We start from the raw sequence: 19,446 nt of genomic DNA, 5'->3' as shown, positions 1-19,446 counted from the left end.
ATTATGTAATATATGTTGTTAAATTTGCAAAAAATGACGATGCTTTTGCAATACAAATTCATTCATTAATTCATTCATTCATTCATTCATTCATTCATTCATTCATTCATTCATTCATTCATTCATTCATTCATTCATTCATGCATTCGTTCATTCATTCATTCGTGCATTCATACAATTGCTGTGTATCTCAACACATAAAATTTAAGTCAACTCAGGATAATAATCCAATTAGGTATTTGTCCAAATTAATATCGAGTACTGTAAACCAACTAATTTTCGCGAATACCGAATACTTTATGTCGCATTTAGCCTTTTCTTATCCAAATTCAAGGCGATTTGTTTACCCGGTTTTTGAAATTACTTGATGTAATAAGACAAGTGAAGATCAATGTTTTTAAATTTTCGCTACAATTTATTTTCGCTTTGTTTTTCATCTCGCGAAATTCGCGAAAATTATTTGGTTGACTGTAATATTATATGTGATCTTCTTTCTGCTGTTTACCTCAATACAAAGCATTTATTGTAATCCATGATAATAATTGAAAGAAATGTTTGTTGAGAATGATATCGAATATTATTATACTTCCTGTAAGAATGTCCTTCTATAATAAAGTTGTTCTATTTCTGTTTACAAAACTTTGAATTTTTTAAAAACAATAAGGATTTTCGCCCCATGCATAATCATAATCTTTCGATCAGTTTAATTGAAGTCTGGAGCTGGCATGTCAGTTAACTGCGAGTAGTCTGTTGTTATTTATGTATTATTGTCATTTTGTTTATTTTCTTTGGTTACATCTTCTGACATCAGACTCGGACTTCTCTTGAATTGAATTTTAAATGTGCGTATTGTTATGCATTTACTTTTCTACATTGGCTAGAGGTATAGGGGGAGGGTTGAGATCTCATAAACATATTTAACCCCGCCGCATTTTTGCGCCTGTCCCAAGTCAGGAGCCTCTGGCCTTTGTTAGTCTTATATATTTTTAATTTTAGTTTCTTGTGTACAATTTGGAAATTAGTATGGCGGTCATTATCACTGAACTAGTATATAAATAAAGGCAACAGTAGTATACCGCTGTTCAAAACTCATAAATCCATGGACAAAAAACAAAATCGGGGTAATAAACCAAAACCGAGGGAAACGCATTAAATATAAGAGGAGATCAACGCCGAAACGCAGAAACGGACCATGCATTAGACAAAAAACCACGAGAATAACAAATATAACATGAAAACCAAATACATGAATTTGGGATAGACAAGTACCGTGCCACGTCTTATCTCAAAAATAAGAGAAAACACAAACGACTCAACGCTAAAATGCAACACACACAGAAACGAACAATAATATAACAATGACCATCTTCCTGACTTGGTACAGGACACTTTTAAAGGGGAATAAAAGTGGTGGGTTGAACCTGATTTTATGGTATGTCAAACATCGCACTTTAATGGTAAAGTTAAATATAACATTAAAATGCCAACATAATATTACAGGACAACAATACAAATAAATAGGAGAACATATTAGACAAAGAAAAACATGATTAATAGATAAAAAAAAGCATCAGGTTTAAAATTCAATACGCCAAAAACGCGCCTTGTTAACACAAGACTCACCAGTGACGCCCAGATATAAAAGATCGAAAGTGAAAAAAGTACAAAGTTGTACAGCACTACAGATCAAAAGTTGAAAAGGTTTCGCCACATACGGCATCGTTTTTATGCCCGGGGTAAGAACATTCTTATTATATAGAACAATTCATGCTATTGCAAACGGTAAATTTTGTCAAATGAATAGGAAAGAGATATACACAAAGAAACTGATATATTTGTTTAGGGGCCAGCTGAAGGACGCCTCTGGGTGCGGGAATCTCTCGCTACATTGAAAACCTGTTGGTGACCTTCTGTTGTTGTTTTTTTATATGGTCGGGTCGTTGTCTTTTTGACACATTCCCCATTTCCATTCTCAATTTTATAGATTATCTTAGACGTATTTGGCACAACCTTTAGGAATTTTGGATCCCCAATGCTCTCTAACTTTGTACTTGTTTGGCTGAATTATAATCCTGGTACCTTTGCTAACTATTTGCATAGTTTTAAAAAGATAAATAAAGCGTTAACTGCACTATGCGAAGATAGTATGTCTTGCTTTTGCAACAGACTATGGATTTTCACGTCAACCATTTTCAATTTCACGTGCAAAAAGGCGAAGCGAAGTTGCTGTGACCGACAAATGGGATTGATTTATTAGCCTGATAATTAATTAACAATAACAATTGAAGAATACGGGAGAGATATCTTTTTACTTTTTCTGACATTTTAAGAGACTTTAAAATACTGCAGTTTCTGTTAGAACATTTTTGTTCTTTGTTTCCTTCTGCGTACTGCCGTTGAAGCCAAAATTGTTTGAATACTTTAGAAGTCGTTTGTAACAGATAAATAGTTATGATCTGATCACTGTTTTTTTGTAAGTTATTGAGTACTATGGAAAATTTTAATGACAATGAAATGGAAGGGGTATGGTGTAAACCTTTAAAGACAATACCATGCAATCATAGCTATGACACGATGCCTTTTTGGTACTTTTTCATCTTGAAGTCAACATGAGTTCATGCCTGCAAAAATGACCAAATGGAGGTACATCATAGCAAGTTTAAGAAAAACTCTAGCACTAGCTTAAGCAGAATTCTACTTTTTTATATTCAGAAAGAGTAAAATTCAATCATTTCAATTCAAAGCTCTTTTAAATCTATTTATTTGTAACTCTTTCTAACAGTCAAGTAGAAAAAATCAACATTCTTTAAAACAGCATATTCATATATGCAGAGTTACATAAAGGACTTTTTTGCATACATTCAAATTTTTTTTAACGTAGAAATACACAATTAGTACCAATTAAAATAGTAAACAGTCAGTATAAGAATGATATCAATGTTGTGTTTAAATTGACTATGGACAATTGTAGCCAGGGTGATAGTCAATAGTGCCCTTTACTTCTAGTCGAGCACCATCGAGTCTCACCCTGGATACTATTGTCGCATAGTCAATGAGAAACACAACACTATTATTTAAATATTATGGATGTCCTACCTGTAGATTCATGCTTACTTGTGTTTCGCCTAAATTATAAATAAATCTATTTTCAAAACCACCAAAGAGTTTATGGTGCACTTGATTTATCTTACATAATATTTGAATTATACAACATGTATGTATAGCCTGTAACCATCCGCGACAATCGGTGATAACACACGTAGAAATCGTCACCTACTTGGTTTGCATTGATTTTAGTGAAGATGGACATGCAAAATGACAGTCATCTATCAAAATTAAAAGCCAAGCGATTGGGTAATAATCAAATCAATTGAATTTTTAAAAATCTGTTCTTCCCTTTTCACGCTATATTTAAAATGTTATGTTTGGACCTTTAGTAAAACGTTAACCCGCCAGAAGGATGGTAAAGCAAAACAAGGTATGCATTTACATATATTTCTTAATGTTAAGTATAAGAATTTCACTAACTAGGGTTTTGATAATATTCGTACCTTTTCAAAACGCAAACCCGCGAGGAGGATGGTAAAGTATAACGAGGTATGCATTAACATATATTTCTTAATGTTAAGTATAAGAATTTCACTAACTAGGGTTTTGATAATATTCGTACCTTTTCAAAACGCAAACCCGCGAGGAGGATGGTAAAGTATAACGAGGTATGCATTAACATATATTTCTTAATGTAAAGTATAAAAACATCACTAAAAGGGGTTTTAATTATTCTTCTTAATTCATATCTTGTGCTATTCTATTAAAACATATATGTACAAGAATGTGTCCATAGTAAACGAATGACCCACTCGCACTATCATTTTCTATGTTCAGTGGACCTTGAAATTGGGGGCAAAACTTTAATTTGGAATTAAAATTAGAAAGATCATATCATAGGGAACATGTGTACTAAGTTTCAAGTTGATGTAACTTTAACTTCATGAAAAACTACCTTGACCAAAAACTTTAACCTGAACTTCGCACTATCATTTTCTATGTTCAGTGGACCATAAAATTTGGATCAAAACTATAATTTGGCAGTAAAATTAGAAAGATCATGGGGAACATGTGTACTAAGTTTCAAGTTGATTGAACTTCAACTTCTTCAAAAACTACCTTGACCAAAAACTTTAACCTAGAGTGAACGGACGAACGGACGCACAGACGAACGAACGAACGGGGACACAGACCTGAAAACATAATGCCCCTCTACTATCGTAGGTGGGACATACAAATGTACAATATGAAGGGAATTACGCAGCAGTATATTGAATTCTCGATTTCAAATTTGCTATGACAAAACGTGTTTTTTTCAGAAGAGTTTCCCATGATTTAGTCAAGCAGCTTTATTTAGAATATTTTATTTCATAAATTTAACTAATATGGTACTGTACTTTTGATAAAAACAGATGAATCAATTTGATTTTCATTTATTGAGTACATTTGAAAATTTTCATTGAAATAACATGTGCGAGTTTGACTAATTGCTAGTTGAATTGTACATGGTGCTTTTAAGGACTTCACGCTTTCAAATTGCTTTGAGTTTTGTATTTGTATTTATTTGTCTTACTACATAAAATATACCTGTGCTAGGGTTGTTCAATGATATACAAAAGTGCTGAGAGAGTTAGTTCTTTAAAAATCAGCTAAATGGTTTAATTACATAAAATTGGTATAGAGATATCAAACTTCTGAATGTTTATAATAAAGGTTTGTCAAACTAATATTTATTGGACAAACGTTTTCCGTTAAATTGGCTGGATAATTATTTTTTTTAATTTTCTATCTTCACCAACAAGTCAATTCTACTATTTTTTCAAACATTTATGAGCTTTAAAACAGACCAATAAAATTTAGTCAAAGTATTGAGTACCCTCTCAAATGAGCATTATAAAAATAATATGAGATTATATTTAGATCTTGAATTTAATGTGGATGATATGTTTGATTTTTGATGTCGCAATTTGATAAGGGATTTTCCGTTTTAGGATTTCAATGACGTTCGGTATTTTACTTTATACTATTGACCAACACAATACCTTCATTATAAATATTTTCATTAGTTAGATTAGTTTAGCATGTTAAAATGATAAAAGTATATACTAAAATATTATGTACTCCTATGAGCAAAGCGATTGGTGCCACATGTAAGGCAGGATCTTCCCACCCTTCCGACACACTTTAATGTATCAACGGTAAGATAAGCTTTGTATTTCTCAGTCTTTTGATTTTTATGCAGTGGTTTGTACAATATTGTTTGTTTTGTGGATGCTTTTTGTTATTGCTTTACAAATTTTCTTAGACTTGATATTTTGGAATTAATTGTGGTGTTTACGGGCTAAGGTTTAATAAAGTTGTGAATATATTGTCAACGCATTTGTTAATGTTCGAAAGGAGTTTTATGACATTAACGGTAATGAGAAAACTCTGCCAACTTGATATTGTGTTAAGGATGTATTTAAGTGAGGTTATGGAATTCATGTTCGGATTCCTTGGTGTTTTTCTATACGATTCAAGGTAAACTATATTGTCCCATAACATCTGTTTATCTTTAGATATTAGACTAAATTGCTCATAAAAGGTCATTTGACAAAATTTAAGCAGATTATTGATTTCCTTTCTTCAGATTTGAGAACAAAATAATACCAATGCAAATATAAGGTGAAAGTCCGATTCACACTTTTCCCGCCATATTTTATAAATCAAATATATCAAAAAGGAGCTCCATGACCTATCAATTTTTTTACTTATTTGGATCCATAACAAATACTCTCCCTGTTTCTAGTAACTATTTTAAATTCTTGATTTATCTCATTCCACCTAAATCCCCTAAGTACCTCCTTTAGGATGAAAATTTCAGGAACTCAATTTTCGGCTCTCCCTCGACACCATTTGCGAGTATGGTCTTGAGGAAACGATGATAGTCCGTCGGAAGGGGACGATAAATGGCTGACCCGTGTAAAGAGAGAGCCAGATCTCTTGCACGTTAAAGACACCCTTGTAGATTTCGAAAAAGAGTAGGATAATGCCGCTACAAGGCAGAACTCGCACCCGCAAAGTGGAAAGGGATTAATATAAGTTGCAAAACTTGTATCCCAATCCACTATAAATAAATATGTTTAAACTAAGTACCTCCTTGAAGCTATTTTTTTCACCATTTTGTCTTAAAATGTTCTGTACAAAGACAGGAATATGGCAGTTGTTGCCTTATATTTCCTGTCTGTGTGTGTTGCATTGTCGTTTTGGTATTTTTGCACTTCAGTGTTTCTGTCATTCATTGTTTCCCTCTTATTGTTTAAGTGTTTACCTCAGTTTTAGAGTTGTAACACGAATTTGTTTTTTCTTACTCGATTTATAACTTTCGAACAACGGTATACTACTGTTGCCTTCATTAAAACTGTAGATATGTTACTTAAACTTCTTATAAAGTTGATAATTGTTTGTCCTTTTCCTTTTTGACAATCATGACAATGGCGTTGTCAATTTATTTTCAATTTTGATTTTGAGTTTGACTGTCCCTCTGGTATCTTTCGTCCGTCTTTAAGGTTTGTTAATTCCTGGAAAAAATATATTTCGGTTATATTTGATAATCTCAACGATATTGATTTTTCTCGCTTTAGCCGATACGGTGAAAGTAAGAAAAACAATCGAGTTTAGATGACCAATGATAATCGGTGTATGGCTTTTTTTCTTACCTATGACGACGTAGTCAATTTCATTTCAATGTCCTTGAAAACGCCATGTGTCCCCACGCGACAACAGTTCATATTACTCAACGTCGCTGAGAAATAAAATTCTCATTCAACAAGGTCAAAGGAAAGATTCGTAAAATAGAGATTACATCCTTTCTATATGTAAAAAAGTTTAAAGTCAAAGCAAGGTTCAAACCTCTGGTTAATTTGTTACTAAGAAATTCTATACTGCAGTGGAAAGTAACTAAGACAGATAAATGTAATTTTTGTAAGCAAGAAGAAGATTATGCTCACTATGTTTTGAAGTGTAGATATTTGAATACATTTTGGCAAAAAATCTATGAACTCTTTAGAAGAAGTAAAATAGATTTTGATATGAAATTGCAACATCTGGTATTTGGATATAAAATCACAGATAGTAATTATTATTTTCTGAATTATATACTAACAGTATTAAGTTTTTCCATATACAAGTCATACTATGTATCCGAGCAGAGAACAAAAACTGTTGATGTCTTTAGCATTTTTGAAAATGAATTTAATAAAAGAATAGATGCATATAGATCAAGATGTCCAATATTATTGTCAATTAGAAAGAATGTTTAGCATTGATAAATCTCTGCATAAGACAACTATACAACTTTATATTATTTTTTAACTTAATAAGTTGGATCAGCTGTTTATTTCCCTGGATAATCAGTGGAGTGTAACAGGGTAAATCAAGAGAAGCTTGGACTCTTGGTGAAACTTGTAACAAGCAAGATTAGATGAATAAATATTATTATGTTGTTAAAACAAACAAAAAAAGAAATTCTATAGGTTGTTAAGGTGGTACCTAACACTACAGGGAGATAACTCTGTAAAATCAGGTAAACGTTTTAATGACGTTGTGTTGTAAAGGGAATATTAAGCTTCTCAATGATCAAAATTGGTGTTTGTCAAACTGCTATATAACCAGTGTAATTTTTCTGACAAAACGGTTGGTTCAAAATTATTGACATTTTTATATTTTTGTTAAAGGGTCAAAGTAAATACATTGACAAGATTTTATGAAAATTAAACGAGCCAAATTAATTTTAGTGAAAGTGTTGGGTACCACCTTAATTGCTAAAAAAACTAATTTGAATATATCAACATTTTGCTGTGAAAAAGACTAAATTGAGAACACATTTAAAACTATAATAATAATATTAAATGAATAATATCTTTATTTAGAGAACGTAAGTCATTTGAATATACAATAATAATTACATTAAAAATAAACAGTACATATTCAATAATAATGCTAAATAAAGATTAGATACACTTTAAAAATACAATAAACAAATCATAATATGGCATTACAGTACAAATATCATGGTGATGTTAAAAGTACATAGAATTGTATCATTAGATTGCGTGGTCATTACGCACTGAATTGACAAAATTGTAAAAAAATTCTAAAACAATTAGGTATCAGTTGATGTTACAAGTTTATGTTTATGAATATATATCATGTTTATAAAATGACTGTTTCAATTGTAGTTATTCCTGTTCATAACTTGGTTATTGCTGTCTCAAAGTGTATGCCAGGCACAAGTCATACCGTTACGGAATGTAGTTGACCAGCAGCAATCTATTTTTCTTATCGATGATGTTGAGGTTGGAGGTAAAAACTAATATTGCAAATCTTAGTATGGAAAACTGAATATTATTTTCCTTTGTAAATGTATACTTTTATAATAATGTTTTTATTCGTAATCACGTCTTTTGTATATTTGGTATGGTTATGCCATAATAGTCCTAGAAACAATTTATACTAGTCAACAACAGAAACGATGCAAGAATTTTTTCAAATTAAAGATAGAGTTTTCTGTTCATTGGACCAATATTGAAGGTAGTAATACTTAATTATTATGGAAATATAAATCCGTTAAAAAAAATTTTTTTTTTTGCTTTTGTGACGTTTTTTCGCAATTTTTTTTTTTTTTTACAAATTTTACATTAAACGACAATTTTTAAAACAGAAGTTCCGACAAATGATGTCAACCTCTCATTTAAAGGTGTTTGCCATCAATTTGTTTTTAAAAATCATTAATTTTTTTCGTTTATTTGTTAAGCAAAGTTTGGTCCTACGAGAAATCGTTGAAATGAATACAATCATTATCAACTGATTTACCATAGACAGTATATGTAAAGATGCTGAGATTTCAAAAAACACTTTTTTCCCCAAAAATTTGAAAAATCAATATTTCAACCCATCAGTTACATCATTAACAGAACTTGATTATCATATTGAATATTTTTAAACAAATTTGAAATTTAATTTAGTGCTTAGAAAATTATTTTTTTGCAACTTTCCGCAAAACTAATTTGTACCCTTTGATCATTTACACGGGATTTAGATACTTTCCGACCAGTTTTGATTTTCATTTTTACATGTGCATACATTTCAAATGAAAGCTTTTCAAAATAGTGTATCTCATTTTTTTTTTATATATTAAATACTTTTTGATTAATTTCATTTCAAAGTCGTGTATCGTTTCTTTTGTTGACTAGTATATTATAGTAATGCCCAATTAGAAAAATAAAGCGGGTGAATGTTACTATCTTTACAACGGGACATTGATTTAAGAACCCCCTTATTTTAAGTGTTAGCCTTTTAACGCATTTATTTGTTAAATCCATCCATATTAATTTATACGTTATATTCAAATATATAGTGACGTTTATGAAACGAAGGAGTTGATGAATATGAAGAGATTATTCGTCAACTACTGTGGATTCAATATTATTCGTGGGATACCAATTTTTCGTGGATTTTATTGGTACAGGCAAACCACGAAATTTGATGTTCAACGAATGACAAATTTTACAAAGGCTTGTATGCAGACTTCGGTAAAGCCACAAAATTAAATATCCACGAATATGTAAGTGTCTCTGAATCCACGAAAATTGGTACCCACGAAAATAAATGAATCCACAGTAGATCAAATGTCTGCTTTACATATGTTTATCCAATGCACATCTCTGATCCCAAACATTTGAGAATCACGTAAAGGACATATTCAATCTATTTACAGATGAATCGACTATAGAAACATTTCAAACCGTCTGTTAAGACAATTTGTGTCATCTAACGAATTCGTAAGAGCTTTATATATTTTTCTTCTTCATGTACCTCACTTAGTTTTATTTTAAAAAGACGACCAAGAACTTGGCATAGGAAGTGCTGCTCTACCTGGTCTTGCATCCTTTCCATTTCCTCTGATAATATTGGTTCCACTAATGACAATGATGGCAATGACTATGATGGAATCTATGAGTTTGACGGCGGTAGCACAATCTGTAACGAATCAAACCGCTGTGGAGACTGTGACGACCGCAGCGGTAGCTTGTCCAACACCAGAGCCACTTCCAGCAACAAGTGAGTTTAATCAAGAATGTTTTATACTCTTGTTGTTGGATTGTTTTTTTTTTTTTAGATATTTGGAACATCTTTGGTTTTAGCATTGTAGTGTTTTTGGACCACTTATCCCTACTTTCATTTTAAAGATGACGTTGCTAAGTTGAAAACTTGTGTCTAATCTATATGTCACTGTTGAACAATAAAATATGTTTAAACTAAACTAAACTACTTTAATTTCCATTATTTGATAACAAGTAGTTTAAAGTATCATCTTTTAAAATCTTATGATAGCTTTAATTTTTTTTTTAAATTTAAAAACAAAAAGGGGCTTATGTTACATGCATGATTTATCTAGAGAGAAAAGTAAACCACAACATGCACATCATTTTCAATGGCTTGTACAATATATGACGAAACAGCGAAATAACAAGACCTAATCTATATTGTATTTAATTAAAGAAGAATGAGTTTACCTTTAGTGTTTATTTGTAATTGCTTCGTGCTACTGAATAATAATCTTCATATTTTTTTTTATATAAAACAGCTGCAGCGGTAACTTGTTCAACACCATTGCAACCGCAGTCGACACATGTGTTGAATAATCGATGTTCGATTTTCTTGTTTTTTGAATTTTTGCCAGATATTGGGAATTCTCTGGTTTTATACATGTAGCGCCATTAAAGCCCCTACATTCCATAAACTGATTTCATATAGTTTAAGATGTCATTTCATTTAAATCTTATAAAATCCTTATTATTTTTTCAAATTTTCGCTCCTCCCGTGACTTTTATTTGTCAAATATTTGGAATCATCTGGTTTTATCTCTGTATTTTAGATTTTGCTCAATAACCCGTACTATTCTTTCCATAATTTGCAATTGATTAAATAGAGTACCATCTTTCAAAAACTTATAAAATCATAATTTAACGTTGTTTTAAAAAAGGTGCATGATGTTGAATGCATAGTAAATTTAGAGAAAATTTTACCCACCAATTTTTAATGGCTTGTACAGTTTATCTCGAGAACAAGAAAACAGACCCCTAATTGTTTCTGTCATTTTGGTTGCGTTACTCACATAATATCAATATATAACGGTCTTTTATAAAGCGTGTTATTTTGAACATAGAAGCGAACATCTTGAAAATATTACCCAGGATGCAAATTTAAATAATTCTAAGACGGCGAATTAACAACACTTTATTCTGTATTTTTATAATTTAAGGTCAATGAGTTGTCTTTTCGTGTATACTTAAAAACAAATGTTTGTTAACTTTTTTTTGTTAAAATGTATTTTATTAAAAAAATAACGATCGCCAAAATATAACCGTGTAATATAAAATTATACTATATAATAACTTTAATTCGATTCTTTGAAATATAAATCTTGAGTAAAAAAGTTAAGCAAATATAAAAAACAGAAAATTTTGTTTTTGATTGCCCGTGAGACAATTCTCTAAAAGAAACCAAATGCAGCAGAAATTAACAGCGATAGGTTGCCGAAAGGCCTTCAACAATGAACAAAGTTCATATTGCATTTTGTACGTTATCAATTTGTCGTTAAAGGTTAATAATTGATTAAGTAATATATACCTCTCGTTTGTCATTTTAACAGCTCCATGTGTTCCATCAAGTTGCCCTGAGGGGTATAGGTTGTTAGATGATCAAAATGTCAGCCCTAACTGTTACATGTTTAGTGGCACTACCAGGAAAAAATGGTGTGAAGCTCTTGTGAGTATATGTTATGTACGGCCTTATATTGTTCTCATTATTACCAGATGTCCAGATTAAGGATTTAAAAAAAAAGAAATTTAAATTGATTATATAAGTTAAAAGAGCATCAATTAAAGAACAAAATAAGCTTAAATGTTATATGGAGCTCATTTTTTGAGATATTTGAGTTTTGAATTATGGCGGGAAAAGACTGACTCGGACTTTTACCCTACATAAGCATTGGTTATATATGAGTCTCAAATCGAAAGAATAGAAATAAAGAATCTTCTTAAATTTTATAAAAAATGACCTTTCATGAGCTTTTAAAGTCTTAATGAAAAGAAAAGTGAATCATGTGAATGATATGGGGCAATACTGTTTTGTCTCAAAATCAATGTGTCTTAAAAGAAAAAAAAATCCCCAAGAATCAATTATGGTATGTCATAGAACAAATTATCAGCATTTTGTAATTTCAGTCCCTATTCAATAGTTATCAAAGGTACCAGGATTATAATTTAGTACGCCAGGCGCGCGTTTCGTCTACATAAGACTCATCAGTGACGCTCATATCAAAATATTTATAAAGCCAAACAAGTACAAAGTTGAAGAGCATTGAGGATCCAAAATTCCAAAAAGTTGTGCCAAATACGGCTGAGGTAATCTATGCCTGGAATTAGAAAATCCTTAGTTTTTCGAAAATTTCAAAGTTCGGTTAACAGGAAATTTATTAAAATGACCACATTATTGATATTCATGTTAACACCGAAGTGTCGACTACTGGGCTGGTGATACCCTAAGGACGAAACGTCCACCAGCAGTGGCATCGACCCAAAGTACCCTTTCTTCAGTGTCAGTCAAAATTTCCCGGACCATCCACCCGGATGGCCTTTTTTTATTACAAGACATACCTATTGTATTTATTGTTAACGCGTTCCCGACCTAAACATGCATGTAATATTTGCCACTGGACTTAAAGCAACCAACAGTAAATCAATCAATTAGCGGTTTGTATCAAACAAAAAACTGGACATGTACTTCACATATAAAACACCAAGTACCAATAACTTTTGCATTAGCAAAACAGCACGGTTTGAACTAACGATTAGAACCAAATCCATTAGACTATGAATTCAAGAGAAGTATAACATCTAGATGATTTATTGTTTCTCTTTAAAAAGATACTATCTAATTATTCAAGTCTTATGAGAAATACATCACGCTTTGTTCGCCTCTACTATGTCAGGATCATCTGTTCTATGTTAACAATGTATTTATGTTTTAATGTTAAATATTTTACCGGTTTTGGAGTTTAGAATGACGTCACATTTCACTAAACTAATACACACTTTTATTCAGGGGTAAAGTGAGGCCCAGCTCCTGGTGCGGGATGTTGTCGCTGTGTTGAAAGCCATTGTTCGACTGCGGCTGTTATCCGCTCTTTGGTCAGGTTTTTTGTCTTGTTGACATATTCCCCATTCACATTCTTAATTTTATATAAATTGTAGATGAAATGTACCATGACAAAAGGAGCGACTCTATGGGTACCAAACAGCGAGGCAGAGGCGAATGCTGTTAGAACAACATTTTCTATTCGTAAGATAAGAACAAACCGTAACATTTGCATTTGATTGTTGATGTTCATGAATACTGAACAAAAAAGTGCATTTAATTTAATGTTTGCACCTGTCCTAAGTCAGGAATCTGATGTACAGTAGTTGTCGTTTGTTTATGTAATATATACGTGTTTCTCGTTTCTCGTTTTGTTTATATAGATTAGACCGTTGGTTTTCCCGTTTGAATGGTTTTACACTAGTAATTTTGGGGCCCTTTATAGCTTGTTGTTCGGTGTGAGCCAAGGCTCCGTGTTGAAGGCCGTACTTTAACCTATAATGGTTTAATTTTAAATTGTTATTTGGATGGAGAGTTGTCTCATTGGCACTCACACCACATCTTCCTATATCTATCTACTGGCTAATAATTTTATGATGTTTGGTCAAATACGGCTAAGGTAATCTATGCCGGGGATAACAAATTACTTACTATTTCCGAAACCGAATGTTGGATGAAAATCAACGTTCTGTGACATATGCACACTCAAATATGTAAAAGTGAGAACTGCAGTAAATTATGATGCTACTCCATTTTTCTAAATGTTTTCAATATTTAATATAATGTTTAATAGCTCAAAATTATCAAATTTTGAGTGATATGAAATCAGTATTACAGAAATTGAATTTATGGAGTTGAACCTTTAATTCACCTACACGAAAAAGGATAGAGCTCCCTCTTACTTTGAAAGAAACAAATTTTGAAAAGAAATAATTTTATATTTTCAACGGGATATTCCATTGATTTAATTATGCTTAATTAAGTTTAATTCTTCATGACATTAGTAATGCTTGGTTTGCTTAGAAGAACATGTAACTGGCTTCAAATAATTCCTTATTACTACTAAGATAGCATTTTTGAAGAGTAATATATAAGAAATACAACTCCTCAATAATGTCTGAGTTTCCGTTGTCCTACTAAATAAATCAGCTAGCTTCATAATGATTCACTGTAAGTGGGGTAATACATTAGCTATCGACCAATTAAGCTATATATAATTGGGCGACATTTGTATTCTACTGTACAAAAGTAATAAATCGGTTGAGAGAAAACCGATGAAAACACATCCCCTTTCAGAGAAAAATAAAAAAAAAATAACAGAACACGTAATTCTAACAAAAAAGCAACAATGCAACATTCATAGAACTAAACTTTTAAATAACAACTGCTATGTTCCTAACCTGGAACATGACATTTAAAAACATAATGACGGGTTGAATCTGGCTTCAACATGCTCAGTATGCTTCTTACAAAGCTCGTACAAGTTAGAAATTTGTATGTAGAACATTGTGTGATTTTCAATTTCTTTAAATTGGACCAACAACACAAGAAAAGCATCTAAAAAGAGATACACTTAGATATTAATTTAAAAAAATGTAATACGTTTGTCTTCTCACTAACTTAAGGCTTTTCTACATCAGGAATATATCATCTTAGCTGTATTTAGCAAAGCTTTAAGGATTCTTGGTCCTCAATGCTTATCAACTTCGTACTTAGATTGGTCTTTTAACTTTTTACGATTCGAACGTCACTGATGAGTTTTTTGTAGACGAATAGCGCATCTGGAGTAAATATATTTGTGTTATTCCTAGTATCTACGATGAGTTTATTTATATCAAATTCGCCACTAGCATTCGAATCAACACTGTTGAAAAGCGAAAACCGTTGACAGAGGTTCTTTGTCTTTGTTGAAGTTTTTCAACCCGTGCCAGTTTTTCTTTTTTCTTTTATCTTTTCCGTCCTTAACATGCTTGATCAACTTGCCATTGAACATAAACGATAAAAATGAACGTTATATGGACGATCTTATGCTAATAATGCTATAAATCTAAGACAATATGATATAACTATTGTTTTACGATTAACTTAGCTGTATTTGGCAAAACTTTTAGGAAATTTGGTTCTCAATGCTCTTCAACTTCGGACTTTATTTGTCATTTTAAACTTTTTTGGATTCGAGCGTCACTGATGAGTCTTTAATAGACGAAACGCGCGTTTGGCGTATATACTATATTTGCCCTGGTATATATGATCACTTTATTTACAACTAGCCGTTTCAGAATCTAAAGAACGGTAATTTCATAGTTCGTACCCCAAAATGAAAATAACGTAAGATCATTGGATGCATTTCTATTGTTAATGATATTTTTAACCAAACACAACGTTTTGATGTACACTTTAAAAATATTACCCAGGATGCATTAGATTCTCTGACAGCGAATAGAAGGGGGGACGACTTCTACGCTTCTAGGATCCACTACTTGATTAAAACTATTATTTTTTAGTAGCCTGTGTCACCAGAATATAAAAAATTACTCAGAATGCATTACTGTTTTGTAGCCCCTGCTACCAGGATATGGACAGGGGGAAATGATCTGAAAGATAATAATGGAAATTTTGTATTTGCTATAGATAATAGTGAATTTTCATTCGATAACCTTGAGTTTGGAACAGGTAATTTCGATTTTATCATATAATTCAGTGACAAATGTAACAATATTATTTTTATTTTTTTTATTTGGATAACCATAGTTATTGTGATTCTGGTAGACTATAAGGTCAGGCAATTAGAAACATAAATCAGAAACTTTAAAAAAAAAAATGACAAAGACATGAAGAGGTCAATATATTGTGTTCAATAATCGTTTGTTGATTAACATATTATTATGTTCTACCATCCCTTCAGGTTTGTTTTGAGTTTGGGGTTGATTTTCCTGTCTGAATTAATTTACACTCTGTTTGGAACACTTAATAGCTTGCTATTTGGTGGTAATTATGACTCCTCTTTGCTGGCTGTATTTTGACCTATCACTGTTAACATGTCACAAATTATTACTTGGATGAAGAGGGGTTTCTTTGGTGCTCATACCACATCTTCTTATTTCTTCCAAGAAATTTTAACAGAGACAATATCACATGACTCATTTTCATCTGAAAACTTGAAAATAAACATAAGATACGATAGTAGAGGGGCATTATGTTTTCTGGTCTGTGCGTCCGTTCGTCCGTTCGTTCGTACGTCCAGTCTGTTACACTTCAGGTTAAAGTTTTTTGTCAAGGTAGTTTTTGATTAAGTTGGAGTCCAATCAACTTGAAACTTAGTATACATGTTCCCTTTGTTTTAATGCCAAATTAGAGAATTTATTCCAATTTCACGCTCCAGTAAACATAGAAAATGATAGTTCGAGTGGGGCATCCGCTTTCGGTGGACACATTCTTGTTTATTATTATTTATTATTGTTTTTGTAAAAGCTGACAAACAACCGACACCAAACTTGTCAAAAATTATTTTTATAACAAAAATACAAATCTCTGAGGAGCAAGAAAATTAGAAAGTCCCAAATCGAATGGCATAATTAAAAAAAAAAGAAATGCAATGAAATTGAAGATCCACAAGCGTAATGAGCGTGGTTTTTAAGTATTGTATTTTCTTATAAGGTATTGTGATATATTTTTTTTTAAAACATGACATATTTATAGCAACTTTTTTTTGTTCAGGTGACGACGGCCCAAAGGAATCTAATTGTGTTATTATAAGATACCTAGAAAATCCACTTCCTTGGCGTTGGAATGATAGAAACTGTGATCGTGATACGCTCTTCGTTTGCGAACTTCCAAGAGTAAGATAATTGACCCCCTCTCATATTACCCCCCTTTTTAAAGTAAAATAAAAAAAAGTACGAGGAAAATTCAAAACGGAAAGTCCCTAATCAAATGGCAAAATCGAAAGCTCAAACATATCAAACTAAAAGATAACAACTGTTAAATTCCGAACTTGGCAAGGCATTTTCTATTGTAGAATATGTTGGATTGAACCGGGTTTTATAGCTAGCTTAAGCTCTCAGGTTTATGACAGTCGCATCAGATTCCAAATGTCCCCTTCCTGCTGTGACTTATCTGTAAAATTAGACCTGCGATGCATAGAAATCAACCTTATGCAAATAAAATAAATACAGCTGTTAATGGTTTATGAAATGTCTACGGATAGTCTGAAGCTGATTAAAAATTGAATGATGTGTATAGATCCGTTCAAAACAGACTACGGATATGTGTGACAGAGCAGCTGTATATATACCTCTTCTTAACGATGTTCGTTGCTCAGTTTGAAAATAAATAACTTTTCATAAAATTAGTATGTATTGATAGGGAATAAATTGAGGAAACAAAAAAGCACAAAAATATAGAGGTCAATGTGCTTGTTTTCGAGATATTAGCCATTGAAATTTTGGAGGGAAAATGTTCTCTCTTGATTTTTCATAGCTTTATCATTGACCAGTTGAAGTTCTCAAATACTATTTAAAACTAAATACAATTTTATAATACTTTTACAAATGACTTATGGTTATACATGTAAAAGATTTATATAAAGAAAAATGGGGTTCATGGGGATTTTTTTTTAAGGCATTCAAATGAATACAATCAAAGAATCCGAAAATCTGACAAAAATTCCTAAACATGACAAGCAGACATCCTTAAATAAGTTGCGATAATTTATAAACATGCGAGGTTTGAACAATTAGAATATAACCTTGACTTTATTTTTATTTTTTTTTTGTTCCAGTAGTAATTTTTCTAAGGTGTACATTTTAATACCATGCCATTTGAACTCCATATGTGAATGATTATCCAAAGTGTGATATAAGGACTGAACTTTATTATACATTATATTTATATATATATTAGTAAAATAAAATAAAGTAAAATAACAAAATATATATATATAAAGGTAGTTAGGATAACAGTTGATAATAGAGAAAAAGTCTTAACTATTTGTATAGTGTGTTTACAAAATAAAACAATGAGATTAATATGTTGATCAATTTATTTATAGTGAAACCTGATATAGAATGTTTTAACACATTTCCGTCATCCACGGATACATTCTCAATAAAACTTTATCATATTGTATATTTCAGACACCTTGTCCATAAAGAAACGTGAGCTGTAAAAGCAGTACAGTACATGGGAAAATACATCGCTATGATTGGTGTAATCATCTGAATAAAAGAAGTGCCTACTTATGTGCTTCGACTTCGATATTGTTGTTTTTGTGCCTGTTAGTGGGGTTGTGGAGCGGGAGAACAAGGAGTAACACGTTTAGTTTGGTAATATGTGTGCAAAATGTGTGCAGGAAGAGCTGGAGTTTTTAATTCAGAGGTTGTCAATTCTTATCTAATGCAAATTAAAATTACATATAACGGCTTACATAACCCATTTTCCCCATAAAGGACGAGTCTTAATCGGATCAACATCAGCGAGTTATATGAGAGTACTCAATACACAAGCAAAAGTAAACAAAGGAATAGGGATAGGGACGGATATATTTGAAGCAACCTAATTCAATAAAGTCAACGGTGTTAAGCTATAAAATGATTTTATATAACTAAGGAATACATTTATTTTTATTGAAGACTGCTGATTATCTAATCATATCGAAATAAAAAAGATTTTTTTAGTCTATTTTTTTGTTATCTGTTTTGTTTTAATTTTAAACATATTAATTCAAAATATAAAAAAGATGATAAAGTTTCATTTGGAAATGAATAGATAACCAGTAATTACAAGGGATACATTGAAACTTCTTTTCTTCGATATTAGTTTTATTATTATAAAAATTATTCCCTCGAGGGACCAAATATACACAAGGTTAATAAATATTTTGCAAATATGGCATGTTTGTTAGAGAAATAATTTGCCCGCAATCAGGAAAAATATTTGTATATTGAAAACCATGAATCTGGTACCCAAAGAAACTAAGATTCACCATAAACCATGAACAATTCAGTATACTTAAGAACAATCTTATTTATATAACGTTATTAATAAAGAACAAAATACATCCATAAGAGGGCCAAAGGTCGTAAGTTTTTTTTGTGAAATCGACTCCAGACTTTAAGAAAACTGACCATGATTATCTTGATTTAATTCTCCTTTTTGAAACAGCTTATGATACACATTTTAAACAGACAGATTCAGATGTAATAGTTTTTTCTAACT

The 19,446-nt window shown here is 31.4% G+C and overlaps 1 protein-coding gene across 1 annotated transcript; it reads left to right on the top strand.

Annotated features, from left to right (window-relative positions):
* The first annotated feature begins 3,378 nt into the window (after window positions 1-3,378).
* LOC134690480 (C-type lectin domain family 19 member A-like) lies at window positions 3,379-18,486 on the top strand. Its single transcript, XM_063550451.1, has 8 exons — window positions 3,379-3,478; window positions 8,268-8,391; window positions 9,928-10,149; window positions 11,744-11,859; window positions 13,347-13,434; window positions 15,790-15,903; window positions 16,948-17,069; window positions 18,366-18,486. Exons 1-8 carry the CDS (start codon window positions 3,461-3,463, stop codon window positions 18,378-18,380), a joined length of 819 nt encoding a protein of 272 aa, XP_063406521.1. The 5' UTR covers window positions 3,379-3,460; the 3' UTR covers window positions 18,381-18,486.
* The last annotated feature ends 960 nt before the right edge of the window (window positions 18,487-19,446 follow it).

This window comes from Mytilus trossulus, chromosome 11 (assembly GCF_036588685.1).
Source record: "Mytilus trossulus isolate FHL-02 chromosome 11, PNRI_Mtr1.1.1.hap1, whole genome shotgun sequence".
NCBI lineage: Eukaryota > Metazoa > Mollusca > Bivalvia > Mytilida > Mytilidae > Mytilus > Mytilus trossulus.
This window is presented reverse-complemented; position numbering and strand designations above follow the sequence as displayed.